We start from the raw sequence: 19,314 nt of genomic DNA on the forward strand, positions 1-19,314 counted from the left end.
TTTCTGTGTATTAATTTTGTATCCTGCAACCTTATCAAATTCATTGATTAGTTCTAGTAGTTTTCTGGTGGCATCTTTAGGATTTTCTGTGTATAGCATCATGTCATCTGCAGTGACAGTTTTACTTCTTCTTTTCCAATTTGTATTCCTTTTATTTCTTTTTCTTCTCTGATTGCCGTGACTAGGACTTCCAGAACTATGTTGAATAAGAGTGGTGAGAGTGGACATCCTTGTCTTGTTCCTGATCTTAGAGGAAATGCTTTCACTTTTTCACCATTGAGAACGATGTTTGCTGTGGGTTTGTCATGTATAGACTTTATTATGTTGAGGTAGGTTCCCTCTATGCCCATTTTCTGGAGAGTATTTATCATAAATGGGTGTTGAATTTTGTCAAAAGCTTTTTCTGCATCTATTGAGATGATCTTATGGTTTTTATTCCTTAATTTGTTAATAGTGTGTATCACGTTGATTGATTTGCATATACTGAAGAATCCTTGCGTCCCTGGGATAAATCCCACTTGATCATGGTGTATGATCCTTTTAACATGTTGCTGGACTCTGTTTGCTAGTATTTTGTTGCGGACTTTTGCATCTATGTTCATCAGTGAATATTGGCCTATAATTTTCTTTTTTGTGATATCTTTTTCTGGTTTTGGTATCGGGGTGATGGTGGCTTTGTAGAATGAATTTGGGAGTGTTCCTCCCTCTGCAAATTTTTGGAAGAGTTTGAGAAGGATCATTGTTAGGTCTTCTCTACGTGTTTTATAGAATTCACCTGTGAAGCCATCTGGTCCTGGGCTTTTGTTTGTTGGAAGATTTTTAATTACACTTTCACTTTCATTACTTGTGATAGGTCTGTTTATATTTTCTAATTCTTCCTGGTTGAGTCTTGGAAAATTGTACCTTTCCAAGAATTTGTCCATTTCTTCATGGTTGTCCATTTTATTGGCATATAGTTGTTTGCAGTAGTCTCTTGTAATCCTTTGTATTTCTGCGGGGTCAGTTGTGATTTCTCCTTTTTCTTTTCTAATTTTATTGATTTGCGTCCTCTCCTTTTCTTGATGAGTCTGGCTAAGGGTTAGAGCATGTTAAGTACAGGCTTACTGATGGATCCAAGGCTTTTGGCAGAGAGTGGGAGTGGGTGAGGCAGGCAGGAGGCCAAGTCTTCCCTCTGCTGGGTGAAGAGCAGCCTTGGGAGAAAATGGGTTTCAGGGTGGGTGCCAGGCTGTATGTGTGAATAGTGGGGTTGCCACCGTTGCTGAGGACCTGTTGGGATTCTGGGCACTTGGAGAATATTGGAGCTCTAATGCTACAGCCTCTGTAGAACATACAGACTGATGAATGCACGTTTCACCTTAAAAATTTAAGGAAAGCAGAGACCTGCCTCTCTTGCCTCAAGATATATTTGGTACAGATATAACAACAACAAAGTGTTTTATCCATTAGCCAGAAGAGTAATTTAAAAGGACTATAAATCTAAGAGCAATTCAGCTAATTGAATGTCTGCTACACGTAAGATGTGGATAAAAAGATAAATGAAACATTGCTGCCTTTGTAGACTTAGAGACTGTACAGGAATAACTTATACAGAGCAGAAAGTGAGATTCAGACTAGTGTGTGTGAATTTCACTCCGGAGACCTCTTCCAGCTGAGGATAAGGAGATGCTCTCTGGAGAAGGGAGAATTGGCTGGAGCCTCATGGAAGAAGTAGGATTTGTATACTTGGGGCTGGAGGGCTTTGACCAACAGAGAAGGAGGGAGTGATGGATGCTAATGGTCTTCCATGTGGCTGAACATCTAGTGAGGAGAAGGAGAGGGGCCATTAGGGCTAGAGGTACAGTCAGACAGTCTAAGGCCACTTGTTCACTGACCAGGGAGTTGGACTTGATTGAACTGGTAGGGGACAGGAGACCATCACATCTTCTTGAGGTGGTCTGCCTGGACTGGGGGGCCAGTTAGCAGCCCCAGGAAGGTCTTGCAGGTCAGTTCATGAAGGTTCTGTCTGATACACTCAGAGAGTTGACTCATCATCAGTTCCTAGTGGGTCTCAGCTGCTGAAAGAGCATGGAATGAAATGAAACAGTCCTGGAAAGCTCTGGCTGGCCTGTGTGCTGGGAAAGCAGGAAGGGCTGTCATTGGGGCCCTAATGTTTCTCCTACAGGTGAGCATACCAATGGCTATGACAGAGGCCCTGGCTTCAAACCCTATACACAGAGTAGAGCTTCTTTGGAAATTACTGCTCTCAGGCTTCCTCAGGAGGCCCCCAAAGAGACCTGGCTGGGGCTGGACTTCCCAGCCACCCACTGTGGTAGACAGAATGGCCCCCAAAGATGTCCACACCCTCATTCCTGGAACCTGTGAATATAATGCATCACATGGCAAAGGGAAGGACTTTGCAGTTGTAACTAAGGTTATGGGCTTTACACTAGGGAGAGTTTCCTGGATTATCCAGATGGGCCCAGTCTTTCTCCAGCTGGAGGCAGAAGGAAGGAGGAAGAATAGGAGGTCAGAGAGATGCAGGAGAGGAAGGAGTCAGAGAGATCTGAAGCTTGAGAAGGACTTGACCTGCCATTGCTGGCTTTGAGGACGGTGATGCAACTTGACAAGGAATGCAGACAACCTTGAGGAGCTGAGAGAGCCTCCCTGGTGAGTGTCAGCATGGAAATGGGGACCTCAGTCCTACAACCACAGGGCAGTAAATTCCGCAAACAACCTGAGTATGCCTGGAAGCGCATTTTCCCCCAGAGCCTCCAGATAAGGGCCCAGACCAGGTAACACCTTGATTTTTGCTGTTGACCCCCAGTGCTTAGCACTGCCTGGCTCATAGAGGATGCTCAGTAAACCTATCTCAGTGGAAAGGGCCATTCTGAAAGAGCACAAGGCTAGTTCCTCCTGCAGACATTGGACGTCGTATCAGAATTTCTTCACTGCAGATTCAGCAAAGCTGTATAATTGAAAGAAATGTGCTCCATGAACTCTCTAAGAATTCCTCCCAGGCAGGAGAGCAAGGTGTGTGATTTAGGGCGACTTACCTACTCCACAGTACATTTGTGCACGTGTGAGTCTATTTTTTCGAAGACCAAGATGGAGGAGACACAGCTGGTGAGAGGAAAGGCACTGGCTATGTTGAGAATACTCACTTTATCATCTTTCAAGGGAAAGGTGAACTGTTTTACTCTAATATTAACGTTTTACTATGTTGAAGCCATAAACTCTGAACCTCCATTGTGCTGGAAACCATCACCATCTGGACCTCCCACCCCGGCCCCTCAATGCCTGGGTGTGTGGGATGCCAGCCCCGTGCCCACAAAGACTCAGTGTTTGTTCAGCCTGGACATTAGGTAATGCTTTCCTGGCTGAGGTGCACAGCCAGCTTAAAATGCTATTATTTACAGCTCTAAGGTTTATTTTCATTATCATATGTAAAGTCTCTGCAGGAGGATGGAAAGCTGAGGGGTTGGCAGGGAGGAGAGAGCAGAGTAACTCCAGACATCAGAGCCGGACAGGTCTCAGAGACCATCCAACCTGCGGGTTCCAGAGCACACACCTGGATTCAAGGGAGCAGGTTGGTGCAGTGGAGGAGAAGGGGTGTTAGAGGAGGAGGTGTCCACCCCCCTCCCTATTTCAGCCTGATCAGTCCTACTTTTATAGGCATTAGCTGTTTGGCATCAGCCTCTGGCTAATCTCAGAAAGGGCACCATGGTGAAACACCTGTGAAAACCATCCACTTTCAAGTACAAGTGAGGAAAACAAGTACGTAGTTCAACATTACTGACCACGGAAGTCTGGCTGTATCTGTTTCTCAGGCTTCCTGTCAAGGTTAATCCAAAGAGCAAAGGAGAGGTTACACCTACTATCAAAGTCACCTGTTGAATTTTTACAATTTCTTCTTCAGTGTTATACTTTATCTTTGCAATTTTTTTTTAGCATGAGATTCTTTATTTTTATTTTGGCCCTGCTATGTGGCTTGCGAGATCTTAGTTCTCTAACCAGGGATTGAACCCAGGCCACGGCAGTGAAAGTGCCAAGTCCTAACCACTGGACCACTAGGGAACTCCCACAGCATGCGATTCTTTATTTCTTTTTATTTATATTCAAAGAAGATTTAGGGCTTCCCTGGTGGCGCAGTGGTTGAGAGTCCGCCTGCTGATGCAGGGGACACGGCTTTGTGGCCCCGTCTGGGAGGATCCCACATGCCGCAGAGCGGCTGGGCCCATGAGCCATGGCCGCTGAGCCTGTGCGTCCGGAGCCTGTGTTCTGCAACGGGGGAGGCCACAGCAGTGAGAGACCCACGTACCGAAAAAGAAAAAAAAGAAGGCTTAATACCTATCCTTATCAAACTCTTCCAAAACAAATCGGAAGAGAAGGGAACACATCCTAACTCATTTTACGAGGCCAGCATTACCCTAATCCCAAACCAGACAAGAACAACACCCAAAAAAGAAAATTATAGGCCAATATCGCTGACGAACATAGATGCAAAAATCCTTAACAAAAGATTAGCAAACTGACTTACAACCATTATCTTTGCAGTTTTCTGGAAAGAATGTGTTCTGGTCCTCCAAAACTCTTTTCAGAAGAAAACAGTGGTTTTCCGCCAAATCTTCAGCCTGTTGGATCTTCTTCTACATTGCCCTGCTTTGTTAAAAACCTCCCGCACAAGCATGTGGAGTGTGTGTGTAAACAAGTGAGGGTGCACATCCAGTGGATAGTCTCTAGCTGGGGAAGAAGTCTTAGCTTCTCTCTTGGTATCTTCTGAGATGATTCAGGAAGTCAAAGGCCAGGCTCTTGCTACTTGAAATGCTACCTGGAGCCCATTCACATGATGTTCTTGCAGACAGGGGAGGAGAGGTCCCCCTGGTGTCCTCTCCAATTTGAAGCTATCTTTCTCACTCCTAGTTGCCTGACTACGTCTGACTCAGCAGCTTTTAGAAGCATGGCTAGGGACTTCCCTGGTGCTCCAGTGGTTAAGGCTTCGTGCTCCCCAATGCAGGGGGTCCGGTTTCCATCCCTGGTCAGGGAACTAGATCCCACGTGCTGCAACTAAAGGAGCCCGCATGCCACAACTAAAGATCCCGCGTGCTGCAACTAAGTCCCAGCGCAGCCAAATTAAAAAAAAAAAAAGAAGCATGGCTAGAATACTCTTCCTTTTTTCTGACAGCACCAGACCCTTTTTTTGAACTTGTTGGTTCTGTTTTCTGCCTCTTGTGACTAACAGCAACCTTTTCTTAAAAAAATAAATAAACAAAGAACACAAAAGATTCCAGGGTAAAAATCAAGGCAAAGAAACTCTGGCCCTTTAAAAAAAAAAAGAAGAAATGAAAGAAATTCTGGGGCTTCCCTGGTGGCGCAGTGGTTAAGAATCCACCTGCCAATGCAGGGGACACGGGTTCGAGCCCTGGTCTGGGAAGATCCCACATGCCGCGGAGCAACTAAGCCTGTGTGCCACAACTACTCAGCTTGCGCTCTAGAGCCCATGAGCCACAGCTACTGAGCCGGTGCGCCACAACTACTGAAGCCCTCACGCCTAAAGCCCATGCTCCACAATAAGAGAAGCCACTGCAATGAGAAGACTGTGCATCGCAACGGAAGAGTAGCTCCCACTTGCTGCAACTAGAGAAAGCCCACACGCAGCAACGAAGACCCAACACAGCCAAAAATAAATAAATAAATTTATAAGAAAAAAGAAAAAAAAGAAGGAAATTCTGGTCATGGAAGGCAGGAGATCCCTAGAGGAGAGTTGATGGCTGAGGTTGTTGTAGAGGGACTTGAAATATGGCCTGCAAAAAGCCACCAAGTCTCAGGCAGACCTGGAAAGGACACTGGGAGGGTCCAGAGGCCAGGTGTAGGCCCGTGTGGGCAGGACCTCCCTGAGCAGTTCCTCCTCCCACTCAGTTCTTCATGGGGATTGAACTAGATCTTCAGAATGTTGCCTTCAGGCAGTGGGGGCTGTTCTCCGAACCACAGGGCCATGGAGTAAACCAAGGGATACCCAAAAGACAGAAGCATTTATCACTTCCAGTTTTTCCATGGGGGACATGAAGCAAAATCAGTACCACGTTTGTTGTTTAAAGGGAAACCAACTGGACTCCTCCCATGATTTCAAAATCTGAAAGGACAATTTATACAGACCCTGAGATAGAAGGAATTTCTCAGCTTTAATTTTACAAAGTATTTGTCTTTCATTTAGTCTTGTGGACGTGCTATTCTTTAGAAAGCAAGTCTGTCTGCATGACCTGATTTTATTTTATTTATTTATTTTATTTATTATTTTTGTCTGCGTTGGGTCTTCGTTGCTGTGTGCAGGCTTTCTCTAGTTGCAGTGAGTGGGGCTACTCTTTGTTGCGGTGCGCGGGCTTCTCATTGCGGTGGCTTCTCTTGTTGCGGAGCACGGGCTCTAGGCATGCGGGCTTCAGTAGTTGTGGCGCACGGGCTTAGTTGCTCCGCGGCATGTGGGATCTTCCCGGACCAGGGCTCGAACCCAAATCCTCTGCATTGGCAGGCGGATTCTTAACCACTGCGCCAGCAGGGAAGCCCGTGACCTGATTTTAAATACCAAGCTATGAGACTCTTCCTTCATTTGGGTATAAGACTCAATAGAGCTGAAATTCCTGGGACCACCCAGGAATGAGGTCTTTAATGTGCCACATTAAGGACAATTTTGCATTCTGGAAAAAGCATTAAAATGGAATTGGGGAGGAGAAACCTCTTACACTCAGGTCATGGCATTTACACACACACACACAAATGTTTAATACTATGCTAGGTGCTGGGGGCTGCAGGCATGAATTACCTATGGCTGGGGCCTCTGGGAACTTATGTGGGACGATGGGAGGAACAGCAGTTCAGAAATGTCCCTCCTGTTGTCCAGGCAGAGACCTTCTGCAAAGTCAGATTGCCCATCAGGAAATGTCTCGCTCATTTTAGCTTACAAACAGCCTTGGGCTGGGATTTGAAAAGCATTAATCCCCACCCAATCCAATTGTCCTATTTTCTTAGGTGTCAGCATGGGACCGGTTTGCCATGGCAACCCTATAAACAGTGTCTATCCTACATCAATGATTTATATATTTTTAAAGCTAATATCACCAACTTCAAGAAACTGAGCCTCCTCTGAATGTGACAGCTGGAATAGACTAAGAATCCAACTTCCTGCTAGATCAGTGCAGATTTTTCCACTGTAGATTTGGGTGGGAGAAAATCGGCCCTCCAAGGCCTGAGCACCTGGGCGACTGCTTTTCTGGTCAGCCTTGGCCAGGGCAGCCATTGAGCTATCACACGCACCCAAGGTTGTTCTGGCCTTGGTGGCCACAGCTTTGTGAGAAAAACACAGCCAACTCCAGCCTCTGTGCTCTGGTTCAGAGCAAAATTTAAATTGAACTGAATTCATTGTCTTCTACCCTCCCCCCAACCCCCCTGGCCTAAAGGGAATGAGGAAACAAGTATCCAAATATTCTAGAACAGGAATGGGCAAACTACAGTCTGCTGGCCAAATCTAGCCTGCTGCCTGTTTTTATAAATAAAGTTTTACTGAGACACAACCATGGCCATTCCTTTACATATGTCTGCTTTTGCTCTAGCAACAGAGCTGAGCAGTTGTAGCTGAGACCATCTGGCCCTCAAGGCTGAAAATATTTACTGTCTGGCCCTTTACAGAAAAATCTGCGAACCTTACTTTAAAACAAGTAGAGTAAGGATTGGAGGAGAAGCTGGAGAAAGGATTTCAAAAAGAAAAGTGTATTCTCCAGGGAAAGCTGAGATGAAGACTAGGGTGAGGAAGGAGCCAGCATGGAAATCTAGTCCATGAGGCTGGGGAGGCCACTGGGTGTCCAGACTGCAAAGCCCAAGGCAGGAAACAGTCGTCTCCTGAGAGAAGGAGTTTAATCTCCTGTAAACAGAGAGGAATCAGAGATGATGTCTTTTTTTTTTTTCTTTTTTTAGTTTATTTATTTATTTTTGGCTGCATTGGATCTTCTTTGCTGCGCGCGGGCTTTCTCTAGATGCAGCGAGCGGGGGCTACTCTTCGTTGCGGTGCGTGGGCTTCTCGTTGTGGTGGCTTCTCTTGTTGCGGAGCACGGGCTCTAGGCCATGCAGGCTTTAGTAGTTGTGGCGCACGGGCTTAGTTGCTCCGCGGCATGTGGGATCTTCCCGGACCAGGGCTTGAACCGGTGTCCCCTGCATTGGCAGGCAAATTCTTAACCACTGTGCCACCAGGGACGTCCTCAGAGATGATGTCTTCTTAGCTCTGTTTCCATTTTCCAGAATGGCTGCTTCCAGGTTAAAAAAAAAAAAAATTAACAGGGATTTTCCAATCAGAGGTCGAGGCTGGAAGGAGGTGGGAGAGACTGCTTCCAAGCTGGGTTGAGATTTGCCTGATTTAGGCAGCCAGGCCTGTGTTTGCCCAGAGGGTTAGGGAGACATGGAGAAGCAGGCAGAGGAGAAGTTGGAAAATTGGTAGTTTGGCCCATTGGCTTCAGGGAGAACCTGTACTCTTTCCGCTTTGTACAGGAGAGATATTTTTTACTTGCTCCTGGAAACTATGCTGTCAGCTAGCATTCTGAGGCTTCAGACTGCCCCCGCTTCTGCCCCAGAGAGATGTTTTTCAGTTCCTCAGGAAACAAAACTGTCACTTGCCCCAGAGAGACGAATCCAGGTCCCAAGCGCAGGATCTCTGAGTTTCAACTTCAGTCTCCAAGGTGGATGACACAGGTCTCTTGATTCCTTGCTGTCTTGATATTTTACCTATAAGACAACTTCATTCCCAGCCTGGGGAGGGTCTTGCCTAAGCCAAGGCTTTGCCAGGGCTTGAATGCACAGCCACTTTTGTTCACACCATTACCCAAGTTAGGGGAGGCCATTAGGTTGAGGAATATTCCAGTAATCTATTTCTGTAAAATAAACTATCCCAAAATGTAGTGGCCTAAAATAACAGCAGTCATTCACTTTGTTCATGAATTTGAAATTTGGCAGGGCCTGGTCAGAGCTGCTCATCTCTGCTCCACATCATGGCAGCTTGGTGGGGCTGGGGGACCCATTTCCATGGTGGCTGACTTCTGTGGCCTCGAGTTGATGCTGCCAGTTAGTTTCTCTCCACGTGGGCTTCTCCATGGCTTCCTTGTAGGGTAGTAGCTATAGTCCAGGAGCTAATGCCCCGAGAGAACTCAGAGGAACCTCTAGTACTTTTGATGACTAGGCTTGGAAATTGCAAAGCACCACTTCTCTGCAGCTACAAATCCACCCAGATTCAAAGGGTAAAGTATTGACTCCATTCTCTGTGGGAGGAATCTCAGAGTCACATTGTAAAGAGTGCAATGGGAGACATCGTGCATTGGTTTTCAGAAAGTACAGTCGCCTACACAGAGAGAGATTCATTTTGATTCTCTCTCCATGGTCTTGTACTGCACTGTCCACTAGGGAATCTTCATGGAGCTCACTCTTACCTCACTCTTACATACCATCATTGTCATTCACATTTGCTGGTGTAGACAGTGATGCACATTTGCTGGTGTAAACAGTGATGCCTAAAACAAGAACAGCGTAATAGCCACAACTCCCACTCCCAGCTAAATGCTAATCTGGATTAACAAGATTGTCACTAATGCTGTTATTTTCATTTTGTAAATGTGGAAATTGAGTCCTGGACTGATTTCTAAGCTTGTGCTTTATCTTCTCACTATAGTTTGTGCTTAATTTTAGCTGGTCAGTGTAAGCACGCAACTAATGTGTATGTGAGTGTGTGTGTGTGTGTATGTGTGTATATACACCCAGTTTTTGTGTGTGAGTGTGTGTATGGCACACTCAGTGCTTGCCTTTGTTGGAAGGAAATTCAGCAGCACTGGAGGACTTAACAGCTAGAGAAGTTAGTTTCAGGGACAGGAAATAGAGAGCAGAGTACAAGGGAAAGTCAGACCAAGGACAGAGCTTGTAGCTGAGCAACAGTTCTTTGCTGGGGGGGCTACAGCTTTGGTGTTGATGAGCAGTGTATTCTCATTGGCCCATGTTCCAACGGTCACCCCATCTCTCAGAGCATGTGGGGTCCTCCATTGTGGCAGCTTCTACATGCTGGGGTCTGAGGGCAGGCACAGGGGTGGACAAGACCAATACAGTCCTGGAGCATCATTTTAGCAGGGGAGACAAACGGGAAGTACGTAATGATAAAATTAATTAGTTACAATCGAGATGAGCGGTAGAAGGAAAAGTACATGAACTACAAGAACTTATGACAGAGCCCAAGCTTATCAGGGGCTGGATGTGGTTTTGATTTGCTCACTGAAGGATGAGAGGACACATACCAGGTGAACCCGGTGGAGGCATTTGGGCTCAGCATGTGGGGAGGCCCTGAGGTGGGAAGTTATACGGCCAGGCTGAGGGGTGGCTGGCACAGGAGAGCCAGGGAGATGGAGCTGAGGAGGGCAGGCACCTCATTTTTTCAGATTGTGTGCCACGGAATGGCTCTAGGTCCCTTCCTCCTTGTCAGTTCTCACCTGCTCCCCACCCCACCGCACCCCACCTCCAAAGGCTGGAAGTCAGACTGTCTCTTGCCTGTAAAATGGGAGAAACACTTGTAAAGAGAAGCCTGTCACCAGGGGCAGAGCTGGGTATAGTGAAGCCTAAAGCTTATATGATTTGGGAGGAGAGCTTCTCTTGGGGAAAATCAAGTAACATCATGAATAGAAAGTGAGGTGCAAGGCCCCGGTGGGAGCGTGTCAGTGAAGGCCTTTCAGCCTGAAGTTTCATCAGCTTGGTGGTAAAGTCATCTTTGGTGTTTCTCCTCATTTCTAACCTCGGAAAGCTGCCTTTTCCCACCTGAGATATTCATGCAGACCTCACATCCACTTATTCCTGTTTTCTCCTTGACTGAGATGGCAAATAAATCACAAATGCCCCCTATTAAAATCTCCTGGAAATTTGGCTCTCTCTTTGCCCCCAGTGTTGTCTAAAAGAACATGGGAATGTCCTTTTTTTGCTCAAGACTTTCATGAGTTTTTCCCCCACACTCACGGCAGGGAATGTTGTCTGGGACATATTATTCTTTTGGAAATGTGACACAGGAATATGAATTTCCATAAGCAAAGTTACTCTGCCTGGTTGGGTCTAGATTGTTCGTTGGCCAGCATGTTTGCTGGAGTCCACATGGATGCTCATAGAAGCTGCCTGGACTTGTCTTGTGGGAGTAGGATGAATCACCTGGAACTATGTTCTCTGTATGTGTTAGAGGGGGACCCAGAAATATGAGTAGTGATGACAGAGAAGTTGAATAGTGAATAAATGACAACTGAAAAACGGCCACAGGCGTTTCTTTCCAAAATCCCACCAAAGTGATCAAAGCCATCTAACTAGTGAAGAGTCTCTGTCGGTGTGGACTCAGGAAGCCTGCTGTTCACGGATTAGAGACATCAGAGAGATTGAGACCAGAGGAAAGGACAGACAAGCCCGCCGGGTACCACAGAGAGAAGAAAACTGTAACTCCTCCCCAGAGCCGCTCCTGATTCCTGGCTGCCCTCCACAGGTAGGCTCAGCTCAGGCACACGCTGCAAGCCCCCTGGAAAGATGTCGGGTGTGGCATAGTGAGCTTTAGGCCCCAGCACTGGGTGGAGGCCCTGGAGGCCCAGGAGGCCCAGCCTTGGTTAGAGAAAGGACACTCCATCCTGCTAGCTACTGGCTGCCCTCCCGAGACAGGATCCCTTCAGTTGGCTGTGGTGCCCTTGGCCTCAGAGCCTAATTGCCTTTGACTTTCCCCTTTGGAATTAAAAATTATAGTATGAACCCCTCGTTCAGGCAGAACCCATATCAAATACGGATTTTCTGCCTCGCCACGACAGCAGAGGGAAATGACCAGGCTGTAACCTAAGAGTTCTTGACTCACATGGGTTATTATTCATTCCGATCTGAGAGCATTTAAAGATCATCTCAAAGATGGGAAGAACACCTACCGTGTACCTTTCTTGAAACAACTACTTGAAGAAGCACTTGAGCAGCCTAAGAGACGAATCAGACAAGGGGTGCCCTCTGTGGTCAAGGCCACCCCTGACTTGGGTTTCCTTGTTAACTGCTGAGGACCCCTCGCCCTGCGGGACCTGGCTCCATGGGGGTGGGGGAGTTACCCGAATTGTAATAGGGGCGGGGCAGCCGCGTGGCCTTTACCGCGAGACCCTCAGCGCGAGATCCGGGGCGCAGCGGTTAGACGTCCCACTCCGCTGGGTCAGCAGGGAAGCAGTCATCGCGGCGGAGAGTGTGGAGACAGCTGGGTCACGGCCTTCTCCCCGGGGCCCTCCAGGCCTTTCGGCCTCCACCGGCAGGTGAGCTGGGGGCCCGGGGACAGGCCGAGGGCTGTGTCCTGCAGGGCTCCAGAGCCCTTGTTACTGGGCTCCGGCCTTGAGGCAGCGGCGAACCTCTCCCCCATGCCCACCTCCGCGACCTAATGGCGGCGACAGCCACCCTGGGTCGCAGTCGGAGGGACCTGGCCCCCAGTTGGGCGGCCTAAGGAGCCTGAGGGCCGGCTGGGTCCTGGGCGCCTGGGGACCTGGCCCTGAGGGCGCCGCCAACCTCTTAACGAGGACCTTGGAGGGCGAAAGGTGGAAGTTTACAGGAATATGTGACCCGACCTCAGGAACAAAGGATCTGACACCAAGAAGATTCCAACAATGAACCCCGCCCCTCCCTCATCTTTCCTGTAAAAGGGCTTTGCTGAAAGCTTTCAGGGAGTTTAGGGTTTTTAAGGCATGAGACGCTGACTCCTTGCAGGGCCCTGCAGTAAACCTTTGTCTGCTCCAAACTCCGACTTTTTGGTATTGTTTGGCCTCGCTGTGCCTCAAGCACACGGGAAGAATTCCCACTGATTTGGAAGGAAGTGGTTAGCTGTTAGTTACTCGTTTGCCACTAACCCTGTTTTGCTTTTCCTCTTGTGTCTCCCTCACAGACCGTGTTTGAAAGGAATTGCCGATCTGAGGACTGTGCCGCCGACCTGCAGCTTCAGGGTCACCTGTTACTCTCCAGGTGAGTCAGTGCCCCCTTCTTGACTTTGTTCTGGGAAGCTGTTTGTCCTGACTTCAGGCCCAAAGTCTGCATGTGCAGATTTCCCCACCGAAGAGGGTAAATAGAGGTGGGTTTAAAATGAAAAGTTGCAGTTTAAGAAAGTGTATATTATACTGTAATTTTAACAACAGGTATTATTTGGGGGAATAGTTTGGTTTTTGTTTTGTTTGTAGTCTCACATATCTCACAATTAGAGTTTTGTATTTCTAATTTCCCTGAGTATTGGTGATGTGTATGTGTTGGGGGGTGTATTTTATTTTTAATGTAATGTTTTTTAAAATTTATTTTATTTTATTTTCGGCTGCGTTGGGTCTTCGTTGCTGCATGCGGGCTTTCTCTAGTTGCGGCGAGCGGGGGCTACTCTTCCTTGTGGTGCGTGGGCTTCTCATTGCGGTGGCTTCTCTTGTTGCGGAGCATGGGCTCTAGGCACGTGGGCTTCAGTAGTTGTGGCACATGGGCTCAGTAGCTGTGGCTCACGGGCTCTAGAGCGCAGGCTCAGTAGTTGTGGCTCACGGGCTTAGTTGCTCCGTGTCACGTGGGATCTTCCCGGACCAGGGCTCAAACCCGTGTCCCCTGCATTGGCAGGAGGATTCTTAACCATTGAGCCACCAGGGAAGTCCTGAGGGGTGTATTTTAGGTTTACTCATTGTATTAAGTTGAGCCATGTGAAATTGCCAATATTTAACTGTTTGGAACAACCCCTATGATTCAGTTTATTATTATATAAAGGAATACGGGAACTACTGTAAAGGTTCTTTTTATTTTTTTCCCCACACTTAAAGTGTTGTGCTTTAACAACAAGTAATGGTTCTGTGGCAGGAGCAGGTGGAGGAGAGGGGCGGCTGTCCTGATCCAGGGGACAGACAGCCAGTCTCCTGGAGCAGGGCTTCCTCCTACAGAACGTGAACCCTCAGCTAAAGGTGAACCTTCCGTAAAGGCCTTCTGTTTTCTCTCTGCCAACCTTTTATTTCAGACTTCTTGAAGGTGCTGGTCCTGAGTCATTTAACCACGTTTCAGGGAATGGGTTCCTTTCGAGACAATTCCTTCTGAGAGATTGTTTTAGCGTCCATGCTATTTATTACCATTTCTCAAAAACAGTCATCAGTGTTGACAGGTATCCTCTAAAATGCCATATTGTGTGTCTTAACTGTGAGAGTTAAGTTTGGGTGGAATGAAAGAAATATCCCATCACGAACCAGCAACTACACTAGGACGTCTTTCCTTCTGTTGATAAATAACCTGTTATTCATCAAAGGAAAGTAATAGTAAGAATTCTTTTTTTTTTTAATATCTTTATTGGAGTATAATTGCTTTACAATGGTGTGTTAGTTTCTGCTGTATAACAAAGTGAATCAGCTATATGTATACATATATCCCCATATCCCATAAGATTCTTTTTCTTTTGTTTACATTTATCGGGGGAAAGGTGATGTAACCGCCCCCCATCCGCCCCTCCGCATACACACAGATACTCTTCCAAACCTCTTAAATAATAATTAGCATTACTTTTACTTAGGACTTAGTGTAGTAGATTAAAGTAGCACATGTTGTGCCAAGCTTAGAAAAGTATTTCAAACTGATAAGTGGGTATTGGAATTGTTTTAACATTAGTCAGAAGGTCCTCCTGGGATTATGAGAGAAACCAATTCTAAAGAAGGTTCATAAGTTATCAGATCATGACTTAGTTTTAGAAAGGTCTTCCAAAAAGTGTTTTAGGGGAAAAGTAACATGAAACAAAAATATGTGGATTTGTTTTATCTTGAGGCAGACTGTAAATGGTGGAAACTTATTTTGGATTGTAGAAAACTTCATGTGTTGGGAAAATGTTCACTTGCTCTAAGGTTAAATATTAGAAGAGTCCTAATGTTCTTGCTGCCCATTAGTGGATGGTCAAATCCATCTGTATTGCATTGTGCTCTTCATATGTTAAAATATAAAACCCGAGGCTCATGGTCAGTAAGGCATCTTTTCCCTAAAGCTGCCTCCACTGCCTTACCCTGGCCTTTCAGGACTGTTGGTCAGAGCCAGGTCTGTTCTCTGGGCCCAGTAATCAATAATATGGGAACAACTGGTGTGGTGGCCAGGGCCCAGACTCCGGTATGTATCAGCTAGCTAGAACCACAAGAAAATGCCTTATAACAAACTAGCCAAAACTCAATGGCTTAAACCAGCAATCGTTTATTCTCTGGGAACTGCAGGTCAGCTGAGAGTTGGCTGGTCCAGGCTGGATTCAACTGGATCTTGGTTGACTTGCTTATGCATCTGGGGTTCAACAGAGGGTAGGTGGTTCTCAACTAGGCTCAGGTGACCCAGTTCAGCTCTGCTTCATGTGTCTTTCACAGTCCTGCTGGAACCAGTGTCCTAGTCTAGGTGTATTCTTCTCATAGTATGGCACCGGTGCAAGAGGGCAAGCAGAAACATGCGATAACTCTCAAGGCCTAGGTTCAGAGCTGGTGCATTCTTACTTCAGCTTTATTCCACTGGTCACAGCAAGTCATATAACCAGTCTCAAAGTCAAGGGACTGGGAACTATTGTTCTGTGCCCTTTTAGCGAGGAGAACTGCAGTCATACAGCAAAGGAGGCAAATTTAGGGAGGGGTGAAAATTGGAACCATAATGCAATCTATTATACCACGTAAAGAACAGGGTCTCTGTGTCGCTTTCCTGGTGCCTTATAATTTTCAGGACTATTTCAGCCTTTCTTGCAATTCCATCTTCCTGCAACTCAGACATGAGACCTAGAGACTGCGGGAGGAGATTTTCCAAATCTCCGAAGTAACATCCTTGGACCAAAGCTCTGAGCATCTCCCTAGGATGAGTTATTTCCCAGGAGGCCCCTTGGTCTCTCAAAATAGCCTTTTGGCTGAATCCGCCATTAAACAAACCTTCATTATACTCTTGGGCCCATAAATGTCCCCAAGGGAGCCATCAGAGAAACATTAACTGGTAATTGGCTAAGTAGAGATACAAAACCAAGCCCAGGGTTTACATTACTTTGAATTTCCCCAGATCTTTGCACAGAGCCAGGCACACAGAAAGAGAAGGCACAGTCAGTAAACTGCTCATGGAAGCCAAGATCTGAATTTGGTTGACAAAGGAAGGCTTGGTAGCTTGAACCAGGAGTGAGCTGTTTTGGTTATTGTGTAACTTTCTTGATTCCTTACTGCCAGGGATGGGATATACATTTCTTTATTGTTCAAGTCAGGGAAGAAATGTGGGCCCCGCTCTCCCAGGATGCCCAATGTGGTGGGAGAGGACAGCTGGGTGCTGTCAGTGCCTGGTCAGTGCTGGAAGAGAGGTAGATGGGTCATCATGGAGCCCTGGAACAGCTTCCAAGAGGAGGAATTAAAGGCAATGCGTCTAGACATTTGGGGCAGAGGGAAAATGTGAGCAGAGGCACAGAGGCGTGGAGGGCAGGATTCCCATGCAGATCTGCAGGCATCTGGAGTGAAGGAGTCGGTCAGGAGGTATTTTTGCCATGAGCTTCTCTGCTGTAAACATCTTTGCCGCAAGACTTTTTGCTGCAGGCATTTTCACCATGTAACTAATTGGCTATAAGGCAATTCTCCTGTAAAAGATAAAAAATAAAAGAGCATCATTAAACAGGACATAATGGAACATGAAAAATGAATAACGAAGATTAAAAGACTTTATTGCAAAATGCAAAATATTTGAATACATTTAAAATGTGATTTGTTTTCCCGTTCAGCATCGCACTTTTTCTTTTTTGCTAAGATTTCTTCCTCCATTAAGAGAGGGATCAGTTTCCAAATACTTAGATGCACATTTGTAACTGAGCTTTGTGTTGTGAAAGCCTCTACACTGTTGTGTGTTCCTGGCATCTTGTCACATGTTCATTGATAGATGTTCCAAAGTGCATGGGAAATGTGTGTTCAACTCTCCACCTTAAAATATCTGAAGGATTTGCAAACTGCTATGTTATTATTTTCTAGTAGAGTATGCAATCTGGCTTTACCCTCTCTTATTTCATACTTCCAGTAAGTTTTATCACCATGTTTACAATCAAGTCGACACATGTAGCTGTTATCATCCAGTGCTTTAAGACTGCCTGTCTCCTTGTCACCGTGTAGAGTGTTATGAGTGCCTAGATTTATGTAATATAAATCAACCAGTTCTTTTATCTTTTATGGCAAAATTGCCTTATGGTCAATTAGTTATGTGGCAAAAATATTTGCTGCAAAAATGCTTGTGGCAAAGATGTTTATGGCCAAAATACTGAACACAGGCCAGGAGAACACAGTAAAAGATGAGAAAGAGAGAGAGAGAGAGAGAGAGAGAGAAACACTATATTGTGACACACCTATGAGTTTGGGTTTCATCCTGAAGCCAGTGGAGGTATAGCAGGATTGTAGCATGAATGGATTTTACCTAATAAAAATGCAGGTAGGCACACTGAAGGGGTAGGGAGAGAGGAGTGGGGGTGGGGATTGAGATTTAGATGGTGTGGGTCATTGGGTTCTGTATTCCACTGAGTGAAAGTACGGTCCAGCTTGAGTTTTGAGTCAGTTACTCTCTCTAGCATCTCAGTTCCTGCATCCCTGGCTCAGGTCCATGGAGTGGCGGCCCTTGGTCTCAGTGCAGGAGCACCTTGGGTAGGGTTGGGCTTATGAGAGATATTGTGTTGATCTCCACCGTGGTGCCTCCCCAAGGGCTTCAAAAGGACAATTTGGACAGAATTTTTGCCTTTTGTGCTGTCTTTAGAGCCTAGCTCTCCTGTTGGCTGTCATCCACTGTACTATAAGGTTGAAGCCAAGGGGTAACAGAGAAAAGTCCCTCCGACAACAGGGTAGACAGCACAGCACAAGGTGTTGTGGTGGGAAGCAGCCAAAGTACCCATAGGCTGAGGATTCTTTGTCTTGAGAAAACAGAGGGAAAGATATCTGGGAGTGATTGGGTCACCTCAAGTGGCCAGGGATCAAGCCAGGAAATGCTGCCTGTGACTGGGACTCACAGATGTTTTTATTTTTCTCTCCAGAGAGCATGAATTCTGGCAGGCCTGTTGTCTCTTAAAACAACCAACTCTGCAATTAAAAGTCTACAGTCTTTAATGGTCTTGAGCCTCGTTCCAAAACACACCATTTCCAAAATGTCCAGGAATAGGGATGAAGCTGTTTAGTTTCTTTAAACAGGACTGAAAATTCCATTTGTAAAATGATGTGACTATGTTTTGTTTCATCTGTCTGACTACTCACAGTACCTAAGAATATATCACATGTGATTAAGATAAAGAAAAGAGAAATAAACACTATGGCAGTTAAGTTAAAAAAATTTTTTCTTTGATGCATCCTATAGGAGACCAGTGGAAATTTCAGTGCCTTCTGGCTGGCCAACTCCAATAGTGAAAGAACTCTTAAGGGAGGTAAAAAGGCACAGTAAGAATATATATGAAGTTGGAAGAACCATCTAGTGGCCACATATAATGGTCTTCTGGTTGTAGCCTTAGTAAGGCTATTTTTGTGGTGTGGGTGGGGGACCAAGTGCATTTCCTAAAACACTTGGCTGGGAGATGGGTGGCTCCATCCATGAAAAACCAGCCTTCAAGAGGAGGATCACTATACCCAGAGCACCATTTAGAGTTTGAAACAAATTGTTCACCTTCCTAAAAATGGTACAGTGACCAAAATCATCAACTGCATAGCATAGGGTAGAAGTAAAGTTGTCTTCTTTTATGAAGGGGAAGAGACCCCTGTTTATTGAGTTCCCATCATGTACTAGGTACCCTATACTAGGACTATAGGTGCTAGAGTCCACTGTAGTGTCTGCACAACTGCACAGCCTCGGGCAAGTTGCTTCACACCTCTGTGCCTCTGTTTCCTCTTCTGTAAAATGGGAGAAATAATAGCAACACATTATTAAAGTTGTTTTGAGTACTTAACGAATTAAAACATTTAAGTGCTTCCAAAAGCTTGGCTTATAGTAAGCACTCAGTAGATGAGAGCTAGCATTATTATTTCATTTAATCTGGTCAGTGACACTAAGAAGTAAGTATTATTACACTCTTTATAGTGTGGAGGACGCAGAGGCTTAGGGAGACAGGTGACTTGCTCAAGGGCTCATGGTGGTCGGGGCTGGGGGTGGGGATTAAAGCTGGGAGTGTCCAGTTCTGCATCCTGCTCTCTTCTGGTACACTGGCTTCAGTTGCTGAGGCTGGCTCTGGACCAGAAGGACCAAGGCTGGGGAGCTGGGGGAAAAGTCCTCCTCTGTGTGAAAAGCCCCAATTCAGAAAGGAGGTGGATGGGTAGAAAAAATCCATCCTCA

General features: G+C 46.1%; 1 protein-coding gene across 1 annotated transcript in view; it reads left to right on the forward strand.

The window, feature by feature from the left end:
- The window catches only part of ITGA9 (integrin subunit alpha 9), a 356,219-nt gene that overhangs the window by 184,894 nt on the left and 152,011 nt on the right, over positions 1–19,314 (forward strand). The window contains exon 17 of the mRNA XM_022553838.3: positions 12,920–12,996. Coding sequence (XP_022409546.1) covers positions 12,920–12,996 — 77 coding nt within the window. The remainder of the gene's footprint in view (positions 1–12,919; positions 12,997–19,314) is intronic.

Source organism: Delphinapterus leucas, chromosome 10 (assembly GCF_059928025.1).
Source record: "Delphinapterus leucas isolate spDelLeu-1000000601 "Yukka" chromosome 10, BTC_Dleu_Yukka2, whole genome shotgun sequence".
NCBI classification, from domain to species: domain Eukaryota; kingdom Metazoa; phylum Chordata; class Mammalia; order Artiodactyla; family Monodontidae; genus Delphinapterus; species Delphinapterus leucas.